The sequence below is a fragment of the Gorilla gorilla genome, chromosome X (genome assembly GCF_029281585.2).
Source record: "Gorilla gorilla gorilla isolate KB3781 chromosome X, NHGRI_mGorGor1-v2.1_pri, whole genome shotgun sequence".
In the NCBI taxonomy this organism is placed as follows: domain Eukaryota; kingdom Metazoa; phylum Chordata; class Mammalia; order Primates; family Hominidae; genus Gorilla; species Gorilla gorilla.
This window is the reverse complement of record NC_073247.2, coordinates 58891439-58906713: the sequence shown is the minus strand read 5'-3', so window position 1 is coordinate 58906713 and position 15275 is coordinate 58891439. Positions and strand designations below refer to the sequence as shown.

The 15275-nt window shown below is 49.2% G+C and overlaps 2 protein-coding genes across 6 annotated transcripts in view; both read right to left on the bottom strand.

The window, feature by feature from the left end:
• TBC1D25 (TBC1 domain family member 25) overlaps nt 1-5755 on the bottom strand; it is a 31567-nt gene extending 25812 nt beyond the window's left edge. Inside the window, exons 1-2 of the mRNA XM_055375716.2 lie at nt 4430-5755; nt 164-234 (exon numbers count right to left, since the gene is read on the bottom strand). Of these exons, the coding sequence (XP_055231691.1) occupies nt 164-187 (24 nt within the window). The 5' untranslated portion in view covers nt 188-234; nt 4430-5755. The remainder of the gene's footprint in view (nt 1-163; nt 235-4429) is intronic.
• Nucleotides 5756-7506: 1751 nt separating this feature from the next.
• Nucleotides 7507-14965, bottom strand: EBP (EBP cholestenol delta-isomerase). 5 transcript variants are annotated; one of them, XM_055375712.2, is made up of 6 exons: nt 14298-14965; nt 13951-14010; nt 12141-12459; nt 9198-9234; nt 8938-9068; nt 7507-7989 (listed from the first exon to the last, which is right to left on the bottom strand). In XM_055375712.2, the coding sequence occupies exons 1-6, from the start codon at nt 14358-14360 to the stop codon at nt 7766-7768; spliced, it is 834 nt and encodes a 277-aa protein (XP_055231687.1). In that variant the 5' UTR covers nt 14361-14965; the 3' UTR covers nt 7507-7765. The 5 variants fall into 5 exon arrangements, with proteins under 5 accessions (XP_055231687.1, XP_030861829.2, XP_030861827.1 ...); XM_031005969.3 differs by having other exon boundaries at nt 12141-12519; nt 14298-14957; XM_031005967.3 differs by lacking the exon at nt 13951-14010 and having other exon boundaries at nt 14298-14962.
• Between the last annotated feature and the right edge of the window lie 310 nt (nt 14966-15275).

Sequence of the window (15275 nt, the reverse complement as noted above, 5' to 3'; positions counted from 1 at the left end):
GGCAGGAGGATTGCTTATGCTCAGAAGTTTGAGGCTGCAGTGAGCTGTGATCATGCCACTACACTCTAGTCCGGGTGACAAAGTGAGACCCTGTCTCTAAAAACAACAACAACAACACCCCCCCCCCCCCAAAAAAAAGAAAGAAAAGAAATTTATTTCTTACAGTTCTGGAGGCTGGGAAGTCCATGGTCAAGGAGTCACATCTGGTGAGGGCCTTCTGCTGGTGGGGCCTCTCTGTGGAGTGGCGAGGCAGAGCAGGGCATCACATGGTAAGGGTGCTGACCTTGCTAGCTCAGATCTGTTTCTCCTCTTAGAAAACCACTAATGCCCCACCCTTATGACCTCATCTAATCTAATCCTAATTACCGCTCAAGGTCCCATCTCTCAAATACCGTAGTCGGATTTCCCACCTCCTTAATACTGTTAAAATAGAGATTTAGTTTCAACATGAGTTTTGGAGGGGAGAAACATTCGAACCATAGCAGGTAGGTGTTATTACTCTAAGCATTCTACAGATTAGAGTACTGAAAGCCAGGGAGAAACAAGCTCAAGGTCAAAGGGGGTAGTGTCACAGAGAGTAGGCAGTGCAATGGATGGAACTTGGGGCTATGCCTGTTGTGTTTGAGGAAAAGCAAGGAAGTCAGCATGCCTTTAAGTAGAGTGAATGATAGGTGAGTGACAGCAGATGAGGTGAGAATGGAGTGAGATCATGCAGGGCTTTGACCTTAACAGTGAGGCATTTCTCCAAAGCTATATACTGTAGGCCTAAGCAGAGCCAGGATTTGAACTGAAGTCCACAGGTCACTTGATATTTCTTTTTTTGAGACGGAGTTTTGTTCTTGTTGCCCAGGCTTGAGTGCAATGGTGCAGTCTCAGCTCATTGCAACCTCTGCCTCCCGGGTTCAAGTGATTCTCCTGCCCTAGCCTCCCAAGTAGCTGGGATTACAGGTGCCTGGCACCACACCTGGCTAATTTTTTTGTATTTTTAGTGCAGAAGGGGTTTCACCATGTTGGCCAGGCTGGTTTCGAACTCCCGACCCTCAGGTGATCTGCCCGCCTCAGCCTCCCAGTGTTGGGATTACAGGAGTGAGCCACTGCGCCCGGCCTTACAGAGGTCACTTGAAGCCAGTCTACAGGTATCTGTGGTTTTATTATTTATTCTTTTCCATCTCTTCAAAACTTCTCAAGTACCCAATTGTTTTATGATGGAGGGTCTATAAGGTAATGATAGACGGCAGGATGAGTGATGGGGGTCTGTAGAGTAAGTGAGGGGTGTCTGTTGGGTGAATGATAGCAGGTCTGTGGAGAGTGACGGAGGATCCCTGGGGTGGATGGGAGTCTGTGGGTACATGATAGGTGCACTATGAGGTAAGTCATGGGGGTCTGAGGGGTGAATGATGGCATCTGTGGGTGAGTGATGGGGTGTATATGGTGGATGGTGGAGGACCGTGAGTTGAGAGATGGGATGGTGGTGTGAGTGATAAGGGGTCTGTGGGATGAGAGATGGACTCTGTGGGTTGAGTGATGGCTTCTGCAAGGTGAGTTAGGGGATGCTTATAGGGTTAGTAAAGGGGCATCTGTAGGATGAGTGGTGGGTCTGTGGGGTCAGTGATAGGGTTTGTTAGGGTGACTGATGAGGGGCTTCTGGGGTGAGTTATGGGATCTTCAGAGTGAAGATTTTGGGGGTGATAGGGGCCTGTGGGGGTGAGTGATGGGGTTGAGGTCTGTGTGGTGAGTTACGGGGTTTCTGTGGGGTCAATAATGGGCAATCTGTGAAACAAATGAATGTGTGTTGGTAGGGAGAGTGATGGGTATCTTAGGAGTTGATGGGGTATGTGGGAAGAGTGATGGGGGATCTGTGGGGTGGCTTATCAGAAGCCAAGAGGCTGAGTGATGGAATATATGTGGTAGGAGTGTTGGGGGCTCTGTGAGGTGAGAGCTGTGGCATCTGTGGGGTGAGTGATGGGGAGTGTTATGAACTGAATGATGTCCTCCTCCCCAAATTCATATGTTGAAGCCCTAATATCAGGGGAACCAGCCCCCAATATTTCAACGTAATGTCACTATATCTGAAATAGAGCCTTTAAGGAGGTAATTAAGGTTAAATGAGATTATAAGGGTGGGGCCCTAATTCAGTAGAACTGGTATCCTTATAAGAAGAGGGACACTGGGCATGAGTGCACAGAGAAAGGGCCACGTGAGGACACAGCAAGAAGGTAGCCATCTGCAAGCCAAGGAGAGAAACCCCACCAGACACCAACCCTGATGGCACCTTGCACTTGGACTGTCCAACCTCCCAAAGTGTGAGAAACTGTTTGTTGTTTAAGCCACCTGGTCTGTGGCATTTTGTTATGGAAGCCAGAGCCGACTAACACAGGGGAGGATTAGGGTCTGTGGGGTTAGCGATGGGGCCTCTCTGGAAGGTATGATCAGGGGACAATAAACTGAGTAATAGGGATCTGTGGGGTAGTGACGGGGTCTGTAGGGTCATGAGGAGCCTGTGGAGTGAATGGGGTATTGAGTGGCAAGTGGCAGGATTCTGTGGGATTAATGATGGGGGCTGTGGGGCAAGTCTGTAGGGGGAGTGAAGGAGGTCTTTGAGGAATGGGGGATCTGTAGATGACTGATGAGGATCTATGGGGTGACGGGGGCATCTGTGGGGTGGGGGAATGACTGGGGGTCTGTAGGGGTGCTGATGTGCTAGCTCGTAAGGTGAGGGGGCTTTGTGGTGTGAGACATGGAGGGCCTGTGAGATGAGTGGGAGGCACCTGTGGGGTTAGTAATGGGGTGTCAATGGGGTGAGTGATTAGAGCTCTGTAGAGTCAGTGATGAGTGAGTCTGTAGAGTGAGTGAAGTGATTAGGGGCCAATAAGCTGAATGATCCAGGGATGGAGTCTGTTGGATGAGTAATGTGGCTCTGTGAGGTGAATGACGTGAATATGTAGGATTCACGATAGGGCCTGTGGGGTGAGTGATGGGGGATCTTTAGGGTTTGTGATGGGAAGTCTATAGGGTGGGTGTTGGGGGGGGGTCCATGTGGCAGCAATGCATGGGAATCTGTGGGCTGAGTAATCAGGGCATGTGATGGGGGTCTGTGGGGTGAATGATGGAAGATCTGTGAGGTTAAGTATTGGGGAGTGAGTGGGGTGAGCACAGAGCGATATTACTGACTGAATTGTATCTCCCCAAAATTCATGCTGAAGCCCTAACCCCCAATACTTCAGAATGTGACTGTATTTGAAAATAGGGCCTTTCAAGAGGTGATTAAGTTAAAATGAAGTTGGTGAAGGCGGGTCCCAATCCACTCTGGCTGGTGTCCCTATAAGAAGAGATTAGGACACCGACATGCGCAGGCAGAGGGAAGACTGTGTGAGGACACGGCGAGAAGGTGACCATCTACAAGCCTCAGGGGACACTAAACTGGTTGACACCTTGAACTTGGATTTTCCGCCTCCAGAACTCTGAGGAAATAAATTTCTGTTGTTTAAGCCACCAGGTATGTGGCATTTTGTTATGGCAGTTTTAGAAAACTGACACAGATTTTGGTCCTGGGAAGTGGGGTGCTGCCATAATAAATACCTAAAACATGGAAGTAGCTTTGGAACTGGGTAATGGGTAGAGGCTGAAAGAGTTTTGAGGTGCATGTTAGAAAAAGCCTATGTTGCTGCTATGATCTTAATATTTGTGTCCCCCCAACCTCCAATTCCTATGTTGAAACCTAATCCCCAGTGTAATGATATTAGGAGGTGGGGCCTTTGGGAGGTGATTAGGTCATTCCCTTAGGTCATTCCCTTATAAGGGATGAAGGGACCGGAGTTCTACCCTCCCACCATATGAGGGTACAGAGGGAAGGAGCCATCTGTGAGGAAGCAGGCCCTCACTAGACACTGAATTTGCCAACACCTTGATTTTGGACTTCCCAGACCCCAGAACTGTGAGAAATAAATTTCAGTTGCCCATAAGCTACCCAGTTTATAGTATTTTGTCAGAGCAGTCCAAATGACTAAGACAATTATCTTGAAGGCTACTGGTAGAAATATGGATGTTGAAAGTGCTTCTGGTGAGGCCTCAGAAGGAAATGAGGAATATGTTATTGGAAAACGGAGGGAAGGCAAAGAACTTGGTTAATTGTATTCTAGTGTTTTGTGGAAGGTAGAACTTGTGAGAGGCGAACTTGGGAGATTTAGCTAAGGAGATTTCTAAGCAGCATATTATGTGGCCTTTTTCTCCTTGCTGCTTCTAGTAGAATGCAAGAGGAAAGAGAGAAATTGCAAAAGAAATTGTCAGGCAGAAGGGAACTCGAATGTGAAGATAAAAAAGTTCTCAGCCTATCCAACACTGCAAAAGCTGAGAATGTGTTCTGGTGAGAAGACAAAGGGTGTGGCTAAACAATCATGCCACAAAGAGATCATGGGTGTGACTCACTGACCTAATCAGCCATCTTGGCAGAAGCCAGGAATACAGATGGGTAATACCAGCAGAAACACGGCCAGCTGGGACTAAAGAGGACAGAGATGGGACAAAATGAAAGAAGACTGTATGTAGGACTTCTGGGACTCAACAGGACACGACAACAGAGCTTTCTGGCTGTGAACATGCATTATACTTCAAGAAAAAGGGAGAATGATCCCAAAGGTGGGGCTGTCTCCTCCTCAGTTCCAGAGGGCAAACAGGCCTCCTCTGTTTCAGTGGGCCAGGCTGCCACCCAGGGCTCAGGGAGAGACACCGCCTCTCCAGTGAACCAGGAAAGTGGGGCCCCCAGTCTGGTGGGCCCAGAGGACAGAACATAGAGCCAAACAGGATTATTCTCAAGCCTTAAAAATCTAATAGAATTTGCCCTATTCGGTTTCAAACTTATTCGGAACCTGTGATCCCTGTTTTTTCTCCTGAGACAGGGTCTTGCTCTGTCGCCCAGTCTGGGGTGCACTGGTGAGAAGAGGGCTCACTGCAGCCTCGACCTCCTGGGCTTAATCAATCCTCCCACCTCAGCCTCCTGAGGAGCTGGGACTATAGGCATGTACCACCATACCTAGCTAATTTTTTAGTTTTTTGTAGAGACGGGGTTTCACCATGTAGCCCAGGGTGGTCTCAAATACCTGGGCTCAAGTGACCCTCCCATCTCAGCCTCCCAAAATGCTGGGATTACATGCATGAGTCACCACGCCTGGACTGTGATCCCTTTCTTCTTTCTGATTTCTCCTTTTTGGAATGGAAATATCTATCTAGCTTATGCTTGTCCTACCACTGAATTTTGGAAGCAGATGATTTATCTGGTTTCACGGGTTCACAGCTAGAGAAGAATTTTTGCATCAGGATGAATCATACCTCCAGTCTCATTTACACTTGATTTGGATGATATTTAGGTAAGACTTGGGACTGAAAGTTAATGCTAGACTTGATTAAGAGTTTTCAGAGTGGCTTATGGCACAGTGAATTATGCCTATAATCCCAACACTTTGGGAGGCTGAGGTGGGTGGATCATCTGAGGCCAGGAGTTCAAGACCAGCCAGGCCAACATAGTGAAACCCTGTGGTTGCAGTGACCTGAGATCGTGCCGTTGCACTCCAGCCTGGGCCACAGAGCAAGACCCTGTCTCCAAAAAAACAAAAGAGAGTTTTGGGCTGCTGGGATGGGGGTGAAGGTATTTTGCATGCAAGGACATGAATTCTGGGAGGCCAGAGAGAGCAGAATGTTATAGACTGAACTGTGTCCTCCCCAAATTCATATGTTAAAGCCCTAACCCCCAATACCACAGAATGTGACTATATTTGGAGATAGGGACTTTAAAAGGGTGGTTAAGTTAAAGTGGGACTCATAGAGTGGGCCTAATCCAATACAAATGGTGCCCCCCACTTTTTTTTTTGGGACAGAGTCTCACTCTGTTGCCCAGACTGGAGTACAGTAGTGCCATGATGTTGGCTCACTGCCACCTCAACTTCCCAGGTTCAAGTGATTCTCCTGCCTCAGCCTCCAAAGTAGCTGGGATTACAGGCATATGCCACCATGCACGGCTAATTTTTGTATTTTTAGTAGAGATGGGGTTTTACCATGTTGGCCAGGCTGGTCTCAAACTCCTGACCTCAGGCGATCCACTTGTGTCAGCCTGGGATTATAGGCATGAGCCACCGTGCCTGACTGGTGCCCACCCCCCACCTCCTTTTCTTTTTTTTTAAGACAGGCTCTCACCGTGATCATGGCTCACTGCAGCCTACACCTCCCTAGCTCAGATGATCCTCCCACCGTGGCCTCATGATGCCCAGCTAATTTTCAAAATTTTTTTTGTAGAGATGGGGTTTCACCATGTTGCCCAGGCTGGTCAAATGGTGTCCTCATAAAAGGAAATTTGGGCTAGGCATGGTAGTTCACACCTGTAGTCTCAGCTACTTGGGAGGCTGAGGTGGGAGGACCACTTGAGCCTAGGAGTTTGAGATCAGCTTGGGCAACATAGTGAGAGCCCATCTCTACAAAAAATTGAAAAAATATTGTTGGACATGGTGGTTCACACCTGTAATCCTGGCACTTTGGGAGGCAGAGGCGGGTAGATCACCTGAGGTCGGGAGTTTGCGACCAGCTTGACCAACACGGAGAAACCCCGTCTCTACTAAAAATACAAAATTAGCTGAGCATGGTGGCACATGCCTGTGATCCCAGCTACCCGGGAGGCTGAGGCAGGAGAATTGCTTTAACCCAGGAGGCAGAGGTTGCAGTGAGCCAAGATCGTGCCATTGCACTCCAGCCTGGGCAACAAGAGTGAAACTCCGTCTCAAAAAAAACAAAACAAAACAAAAATTAGGTATAATGGCATGTGCCTGTTGTCCCAGTTACTTGGAAGGTTGAGGTGGAAGGATCACTTGAGCCCAGGTGTTTGAGACCAGCCTGGGCAACACAGTGAGAGTCCATTGCTATAAAAAAAAATAAATATAGCCATGTGTGGTAGTGCACACCTGTAGTCCCAGCTACTTAGGAGGCTGAGGCAGGAGGATCGCTGGAGCTGGGGAGGTAGAGGCTGCAGTGAACCATAATCATACCACTGCACTCCAGCCTGACACAGAGTGAGGCCCTGTCGCAAAAAAAAAAAAAAAAAAAAGGAAATTTGGACACACAGAGAGACACCAGGGACAGGGACGCTAGTTCATAGAGACCATGTGAGGACACTGAGAAGGTGGCCACCTGCAAGCTATGGACAGGGGCCTCAGGAGAAGTCAAACCTGCTGACACCTTGATCTTGGACTCCAGAACTGTGAGAAAATGAACTTCGGTGGTTTAAGCCTAGTCTGTGGCATTCTGTTATGGCAGCTCGAGTTAAGACCAGGGGACTGTGGGGCCAGTGATAGGGTCTGTGTAGTGAGTTATGGGGTCTGGCGGGGGGTCAGTGATAGGGGTTTGTGAGGTCAGAGGTGGGAGGTCTTTAGATGCTGATGGGGGTCTGGAATAAGTGAATGATGGTGGGATCTGTGGGGTCAGTCATAGCGCATCTCTGGGTTAGTAATTAAGGATCTCTCAGTGTTAGAGTCAAGATCTTTTATTTCCTGATTTTAAAAATCGTCACCATCATAGACCTCCTGGCTTCTCTTGTATCTGTGTTCTAACGGCTCCCAGCAGTGCCTTCACACAGCCCCTTTATTCCCCTTCTTGTGCCTGCCCATGGGCCTGAGTGTGACAGATCAATTAGCTTTGTCCCTCCAAACTGTGGGAGCAGGACTAGACTCTTCTGGCAGGCAGAGAGCTCCTCCTCGGCCAGTGTTCGAGCCTGGTCCACCACTCCTCAGTTCTTCTTGCTCTTGGCTTTTGTGGCCTTGGCATCCAGCGTGCTCTGGGCATGAGTGAGGTGCTTCACAGCATCAAGCACAAGGACTCCAGGCAGCACCAGCCACAGGGCATTCATGAAGACAAAGTAAAACCAGAAGTAGAGAGGGTGGCCCAGCTCTCCGTGCTGGAATCCGTCGCGGTGCTCTGTCAGGAAGTAGAGCACATCCCCATAGATCTGGCCTGTGGGTGGCAGGAGGGGAAGGAGAAGCCCCAGTGAGGAAGGGGACACTTTCCCCAATTCTCTATTCCAAAGCACTTTCCAAGTCATCATTCAAGGTCTCAGAGCTAAGTATTCTGAAATCATAGAGCTGAAAATCTGAGAAATCAGAAAAGTGAGATTCCAGACACCAGAGAGCTGAGAATTTCAGAACTCAGGAGAGCTCACACCTTCAGATTTAAGGAAGTTCAAAATCCTCAAATCCAAGACAGCTTAGGATTCTGGGACTAAAGATAACTCATATCGCTAGAACTAAAGAAAGCTAACAATTTAATAACACAAGATGACTGAGGCCGGGCATGGTGGCTCACACCTGTAATCCCAGTACTTCGGGAGGCCAAGCCAGGAGGATTGTTTGAGCTCAGGAGCTTGAGACCAGCCTGGGCAACATGGCGAAACCCCATCTCTACTAAAAATACAAAAGTTAGCCAGGCACGGTGGCACATGCCTGTAGTCCTAGCTACTCAGGAGACTGAGGCAGGAAGATCGCTTGAGCCTGGGAGGTGGAGGTTGCAGTGAGCCGAGATCACACCATAGCACTCTGGCCTGGGTGACAGAGCCAGACCCTGTTTTTTAAAAAATATGACGGAATCTTACATGAAGGGATCTCAGAGCCCTGATCCTGGAGGTTCCAGGGGCTTCTTGCCACCCTGGGCCACCTCATGTAACCTTCACAGGAGACTTTGTGATGGAGAAGGAGGAGGAGGAAGAAAAATGAACCCTCCCCACCTGAGAGCGCAGGCTCAGAGAAGGGCACGACCTTTCCAGAGCCTCAGGGGGTTTGTCATTCAGTCTGACTTACCCCTGGAAGGGCACCGTTGAGAGATCCCACCCACAGGGATACATCTGTGTCTGTGGATCCCCCATCAACCCCTCTAGTGCCCAGTGCCCCTCTAGTGCCCTTTCCTTACCCACAGAGACCACAAGCTGTAGAATGAAGCGGAGGGGATGCTGGCGGAGAAAGGCGATCACCACCCACAGGCTGAGTGGTCCCCACAGGCAAGCTGTGATGGTTTCCATGCACACTGTGAAGTTGTCACCCCTGCAGGAGAAAGCATGAGGGGACACTGGTATCGGTGTGCTCTTCCTACAGGTTAGCCCATTAGTGCTCCCCAACTCACCACCCCCCGAAAACCAATGCCAGTCTCCACTGACAGAGGCAAACACTTACAGGATGTATCGGCTGTCTCCCTTGGCATACTCTTTCCCTGAAGAAAAGAAGAGAGAGATATGAAGAATAAAGGCAGTGAAAGGAACACACACTTGTGAGAGCTGGGGGTCCCTGCAAGAAGACAGACTTCATAACCTTCCCATGCGTCTGCTTCCTCATCCGTGAAATGGGGTAACTGTTTGGATTCTAGTGGTTTATTTATCTAAAACAAGGTAATATGTGTAAAGCCTGACACAAAACAGTGTGGCTGTGATTGGTACTCAAGAAGTGTGTGTGGTATAAAAGGAAGCAGGTGTAGATGATGGAGTGAGTGAAGTAGCCAATGAGAGAGAGAGAATGTAGGTGAACAGATGAGTGAATACAAGAGTGAGCAGAGAATCAGAAAGAAAAAGACAGCCGGGCACGATGGCTCATGCCTGTAATCCCAACACTTTGGGAGGCTGAGGTGGGATGATGGCTTGCATAAAGGAGTTCAAGACCAGTCTGAACAATACAGTGAGACCCCCAACTCTATAAAACATACAAAAATTAGCTGGACGTGGTGGCACGTGCCTACAGTCCCAGGCTGCAGTGGGAGGATGTCTTGAGCCCAGGAGGTTGAGGCTGCAGTGAGCTATGATAGCACCACAGTGCTCAGCCTGGACAACAGGGTAAGACCCTGTCTCAAGAAAAAAAAAAAAAAAAAAAGAAAGAAAAAGATCATCCAGTATAAAATAGGCAGAAGACTTGAATAGGTTCTTCACAAAGAGGATTTCTAAATGGCCAATAAGTATATGAAAGATGTTCAAACTTCCATTAGTCACTAAGGAAAAGCAAATTAAAACCATAATGAGATATTACTCACATCTACTGGAATGACTAAAATTTAAGAAACATCTGACCAGCCTGGCACAATCGCTCATGCCTGTAATGTTTTTTTTTTTTTTTGAGACGGAGCCTTGCTCTTATCGCTCAGGCTGGAGTGTGCAGTGGCGCAATCTCAGCTCACCACAACCTCCGCCTCCCGGGTCCCAGAGATTCTCCTGCCTCAGCCTCCTGAGTAGCTGGGATTACAGGCGCCTGCCACCACGCCCAGCTAATTTTTAGACTTTTAGTAGAGACGGGGTTTCACTATGTTGGCCAGACTGGTCTCAAACTCCTGACCTCAGGTGATCTGCCCGCCTTCGCCTCACAAAGTGCTGGGATTACAGGCATGAGCCACTCTGCCCGGCCTTGTTTATAATGGCAGAAGATTGAGGGAAAATGCCCATCAATACTACACAAGTCAAGTAACTGTATAATGTCCATGCTTCGAAAGCTCTTTATGAAATCATGAGGAGTGACCTCATTAAGAAAAGCAGCTGGGTGCGGTGGCTCATGCTTGTAATCCTAGCACTTTGGGAGGCTGAGGTGGGCAGATCACTTGAAGCCAGGAGTTGGAGAACAGCCTGGGCAACAAAGCAAGATGCCATCTCTCAAAAAAAAAAGTTGTTAAAAAAAAATAACTTGGTGGGGTGGCACATGCCTATAATCCCAGCTACTAGGGAGGCTGAGGCAGGAGGATTGCTTGATTGCCCAGGAGTTCAAGGTTGCAGTGAGCTATAATCATGCCACTGCACTCTAGCCTGGGTGACAGAGCGAGACCCCGTCTCAAAAAAGAAAATGGCTTCTTTGGTTTTCTTGTAAGGAAAGAAAGAAAAAGAGAAAAGATTAGAAGTATATATAGCATATTACCATTTGTGTAAAAAGGGAAAAGTGCAAATAATGATAATAATAGTGAACAGTTACATGGCAACCACTGTTTGCCAAACACTGTTCTAAGTATCTTATATATAGTTGGTTATTACTATTATCCTCCTTTTACAATTGAGCAAATTGAGACTTACGTGTGTAAATAAACTGAAAAGAAACATAAACAACTATCAACAGTGCCTAACAGCGTTTGGGGAAACTTAGTGGATAGAAAGCAGATTTTCACTGCAAATCTCTTTAAATGGTTTTTTGACCCACGTGAATATACATGCAACAAAAAAGTTAAATAAGGCTGGGCACGGTGGTGCGCACCTGTCATCCCAGAATTTTGGGAGGCTGAGGTGGAAGGATTGCTTGAGCCCAGGAGTTAAAGAACAGCCTGAGCAACATAGCAAGACCTTGTCTCTACGAAAAAGTGAAAATATTAGCCAGGCATAAAGGTGTGCACCTATAGTATAGTCCCAGATACTGGGGAGGCTGAGGCAAGACGATCGCTTGAGCCCAGGAGTTGGAGGTTGCAGTGAGCAATCATCATGCCACTGCACTCCAGCCCGGGCAACAGAGCAAGACCTTGTCTCAAAAATAAGTTATCTACCAGTTTTGGAGAAGGGCAAAAACCAAAAAGAATAATAATAACAATACATAATAATTTTTTTTTTGAGACGAAGTCTCACTATGTTGCCCAGGCTGGAGTGCAATGGCATGGTCTTGGCTCACTGCAACCTCCGCCTCCCAGGTTCAAGCAATTCTCCTGCCTCAGCCTCCCAAGTAGCTGGGATTACAGGCGTGTGCCACCACACCCGGCTAATTTTTGTATTTTTAGTAGAGATGGGGTTTCATCATCTTGGCCTGGCTGGTCTTGAACTCCCGACCTCGTGATCTGCCTGCCTCGGCCTCCCAAAGTGCTGGGATTACAGGCGTGAGCCACCGCGCCTGGCTAATTTTTGTATTTTTAGTAGAGATGGGGTTTCGCCATGTTGACCAGGCTGGTCTCAAATTCCTGACCTCAAGTGATCCACCTGCCTCGGCCTCCCAAAGTGCTGGGATTACAAGCGTGAGCCACTGCGCCAGGCCTATAATAAATTTTTTAAAAGATTAAATAAAAATTTAAAATAAATCAATGGAAGAAGAATAGGTGGATAGGTAAACATGCAAGCCAATCCCTGCCCAGCAAATCCCATCCCACAGCATATGAAAGAAATCAGGACTCACAGAGTTGAGATAAGAAGGCTTGGTCTCCAAGCAGGTCTTCGTAGTAGAGAACGAACCAGCCCTCGATCACCAGGTGAATTAACCCACACACTGCAAACCAGCACAGGGACAGTCGCCGCCAAGTCCCCAGTGGGACAACCGCAGCACGACCTGACAACAGCCATGTGGTCACGACTAAGACCCCTGTGACAGAGAAGAGGCCAGCCAGTATATGCCAGGTGGGGCGGTCATTAGGTACAAAGTTGTCCAGTCTTAGGTGCTGAGGCCAGTATGGGTGCAAGGGGCCCGCGTTGGTAGTCATGTCTTTGTGGGCTGATGGCTGCGTGTGTATAGGCAGGAAGTTAAAACAAAAACAAACAAAAAAAAGGAACAGAAAAACCTGGACAAATAGAAAGCACAGAATGAGATAATAAAATCAAATTCAAATAGTTTATTATCATGAGAAATGTAAATGGACCGAATTTACCAGTTAACAGACAGGACTGTAACACTTCTAATTACATTCCGTTTTTTTTTTTTTTTTTTTTAGACGGAGTCTTGCACTGTCACCCAGGCTGGAGTGGAGTGGTGCGACCTCGGCTCACTGCAACCTCTGCCTTCCGGGTTCAAACGATTCTCCTGCCTTAGCCTCCCGAGTAGCTGGGACTACAGGTGCCTGCCACCACGCCCGGCTAATTTTTTCTATTTTTAGTAGAGACGGGGTTTCACCGTGTTAGCCAGGATGGTCTTGATCTCCTGACCTCACGATCCGCCCGCCTCAGCCTCCCAAAGTGCTGGGATTACAGGCGTGAGCCACTGCGCCCGGCCTACATTCTGTTTTAAGACCATGATTAAAGGCCAGGCACCGTGGCAGGTAATTCCAGTGCTTTGCGAGGCTGATGCAGGAGCAGCACCTGAGGCCAAGAATTCAAGTCCGGCCTGGGCAACACAGCGAAACTCTGTCTCTAAAAAAATAAGAAAATCAGTCGGGTGTGGTGACAAAGGCCTGTAGTCCCAGCTAGTAGGTAGGCTGAGGCAGGCGGATCGCTTTGAGCCCAGGACTTCAAGGCTGAAGTGAGCAGTGACCACATCACTGCCCTCCAGTCTGAGACTCTGCCTCTAAAAAAGAAGGCCGGGCGCGGTGGCTCACGCCTGTAATCCCAGCACTTTGGGAGGCCAAGACGAGTGGACCACTTGAGCTCAGGAGTTCAAGACCAGCCCGGCCAACATGGCAAAACCCCGTCTCTACTAAAAATACAAAAATTAGCCAGGTGTGGTGGCGTGCGCCTGTAGTTACAGCTACTCAGGAGGCTGAGGCAGGAGAATCGCTTGAACCTGGGAGGCAGAGGCTGCAGTGAGCCGGGGTCATGCCACTGTACTCCAGCCTGGGCTCAAAATAAAATAAAAAAGAAAAGAAAAAGAACATGACTGAAACACAAGGCCACAGAAAGACTGAAAGCTTGTTCCAGCCCTTTAGAAGCCATATTATGATGTAGTAGAAACAGTCCCGGTCTCAGCCCCCGGGGGTCAAAGTCTGGTGGGAGGCACATGGGAACAACACCTGATCCCAGCCCTCCCTGGTCACAGTCTGGCGAGGGAGATACAGGACCAGGCCTGGTGTCTTCCTTCAAGGGTCACAAACTGCTCACGACCACCAAACCCAGTCCTGTGCTCCGGGGTCACGGTTTGGTAAGAGACACAGGAACCAGGCGTGGTCCGGTTGCACAGGTCAGCGTCTTAAACCGTTCAACAAAAAGCTATTCCCTCCCCCACGTAGTCCTGAAAACTGCAACTGGGGGACAGAGGAAAGAAAACGAATCAGAACTACAACCCTCGGTGCCAGCGTTTGGAAAGCCAGAGCCTCCCCGCGAGAGCGTGCAACGCCGTCAACCTGCAGGGAAGAGACGGATATTGAAAGGCCGGTGTCTGGCGTGCAGCGCTAGAACGGAACACAAAGCCGGTCAATCCGAACCAGAACCCTCCAGTCCCGCTGCCCAATGAGATGGCGGATCTTCTGTCCTCTGGACAACCGTGCGGTAGCTGGGGGTCTCGCGCAGGCGCAAAAGGGCGGTGGGGGGGGGCGGGTGGCAAAGGGTCTCGCGCTGGCACGCCGAGGGCTGGCCGCGTAGCCGGGGAGAGCTGGGGGAGGGAGCAGGGGGCCGGGTGGAGGGCACTCACCAAGGCGCGCGACGGCAGCGGCCTCCCACGCTGGCTCCGGGCTCTCTCTATGCTGGGTCTCATGCTCTGTCACATCCCTAGTTCGGGCTCATCCCCTAGTGGGTTCTCTTGCCTTACAGAGCGAGCCAATGGTGAAGCGAAGAAGGCGGCCCGTGCCGCTCCCAACCAATAGGCACTCTCTTTGTACCTCTGGCCCCGCCCCCGCGCGTGGCGCCATTTTCACCTGAGTCAGGTTTGGGGTGGAGACTGGGACGGGCCAAGGTTAGTGGGCGTTTTGGATCCGTAGCCAATCTGCATCGAGTCCTGGCTTCAATTTCCCCATTCCCTTATCAGTCGATCAAAACGGGGACTCATTAAGGTCTGTACCCGCTTCTTCCGCTGGTGAAATTAGCGTTGCGTTGCATCCTTTTACCTCCGCCCTTTTCTAGGTAGAGTAACCCTTAGTATAATGCAACGAAACTGTTACAAGCAGATCACACGCTATACACTGCAACCATCTCCTCCCCAGCTCTTCAGTGTTCAGAACTCCTCAGTCCTAATAGCAGCGGTCATTCTCTCTTCTCCCGACCTCAAGTCAGAAGAACTAGTTAGAACCCAGGCCTCTCAGTCCTACTGACCAATTGGCATGAAGACCCTCAATCTCCATGTGCCAGTTCTAAAAAGCCAATCAAACGCCTAACCACCAGTGGGCCCCCAGATGGAGCAGTCAATCAGAATCCAGACCCATCCCAGACCTCCCATCCAATTAGAACCCACAACCCTCAGTCCTAAGGACAAATAGGCACCAACCCTTCATCTCTCTTGCTTTCTCTCCTCTGTGTCCCACTCAGAGCAACCAATCAGAATGGGGATCCTTCAGTTTTCCAGCCAATCAGGCCTCCCCCACATCCAACTATGCAATCTGTCCCTGCCCTGATCAAACCAAGCAGGACCAGGATCCTGCCATCTTCAGGCTCATCATCTAATCAAACAATCATA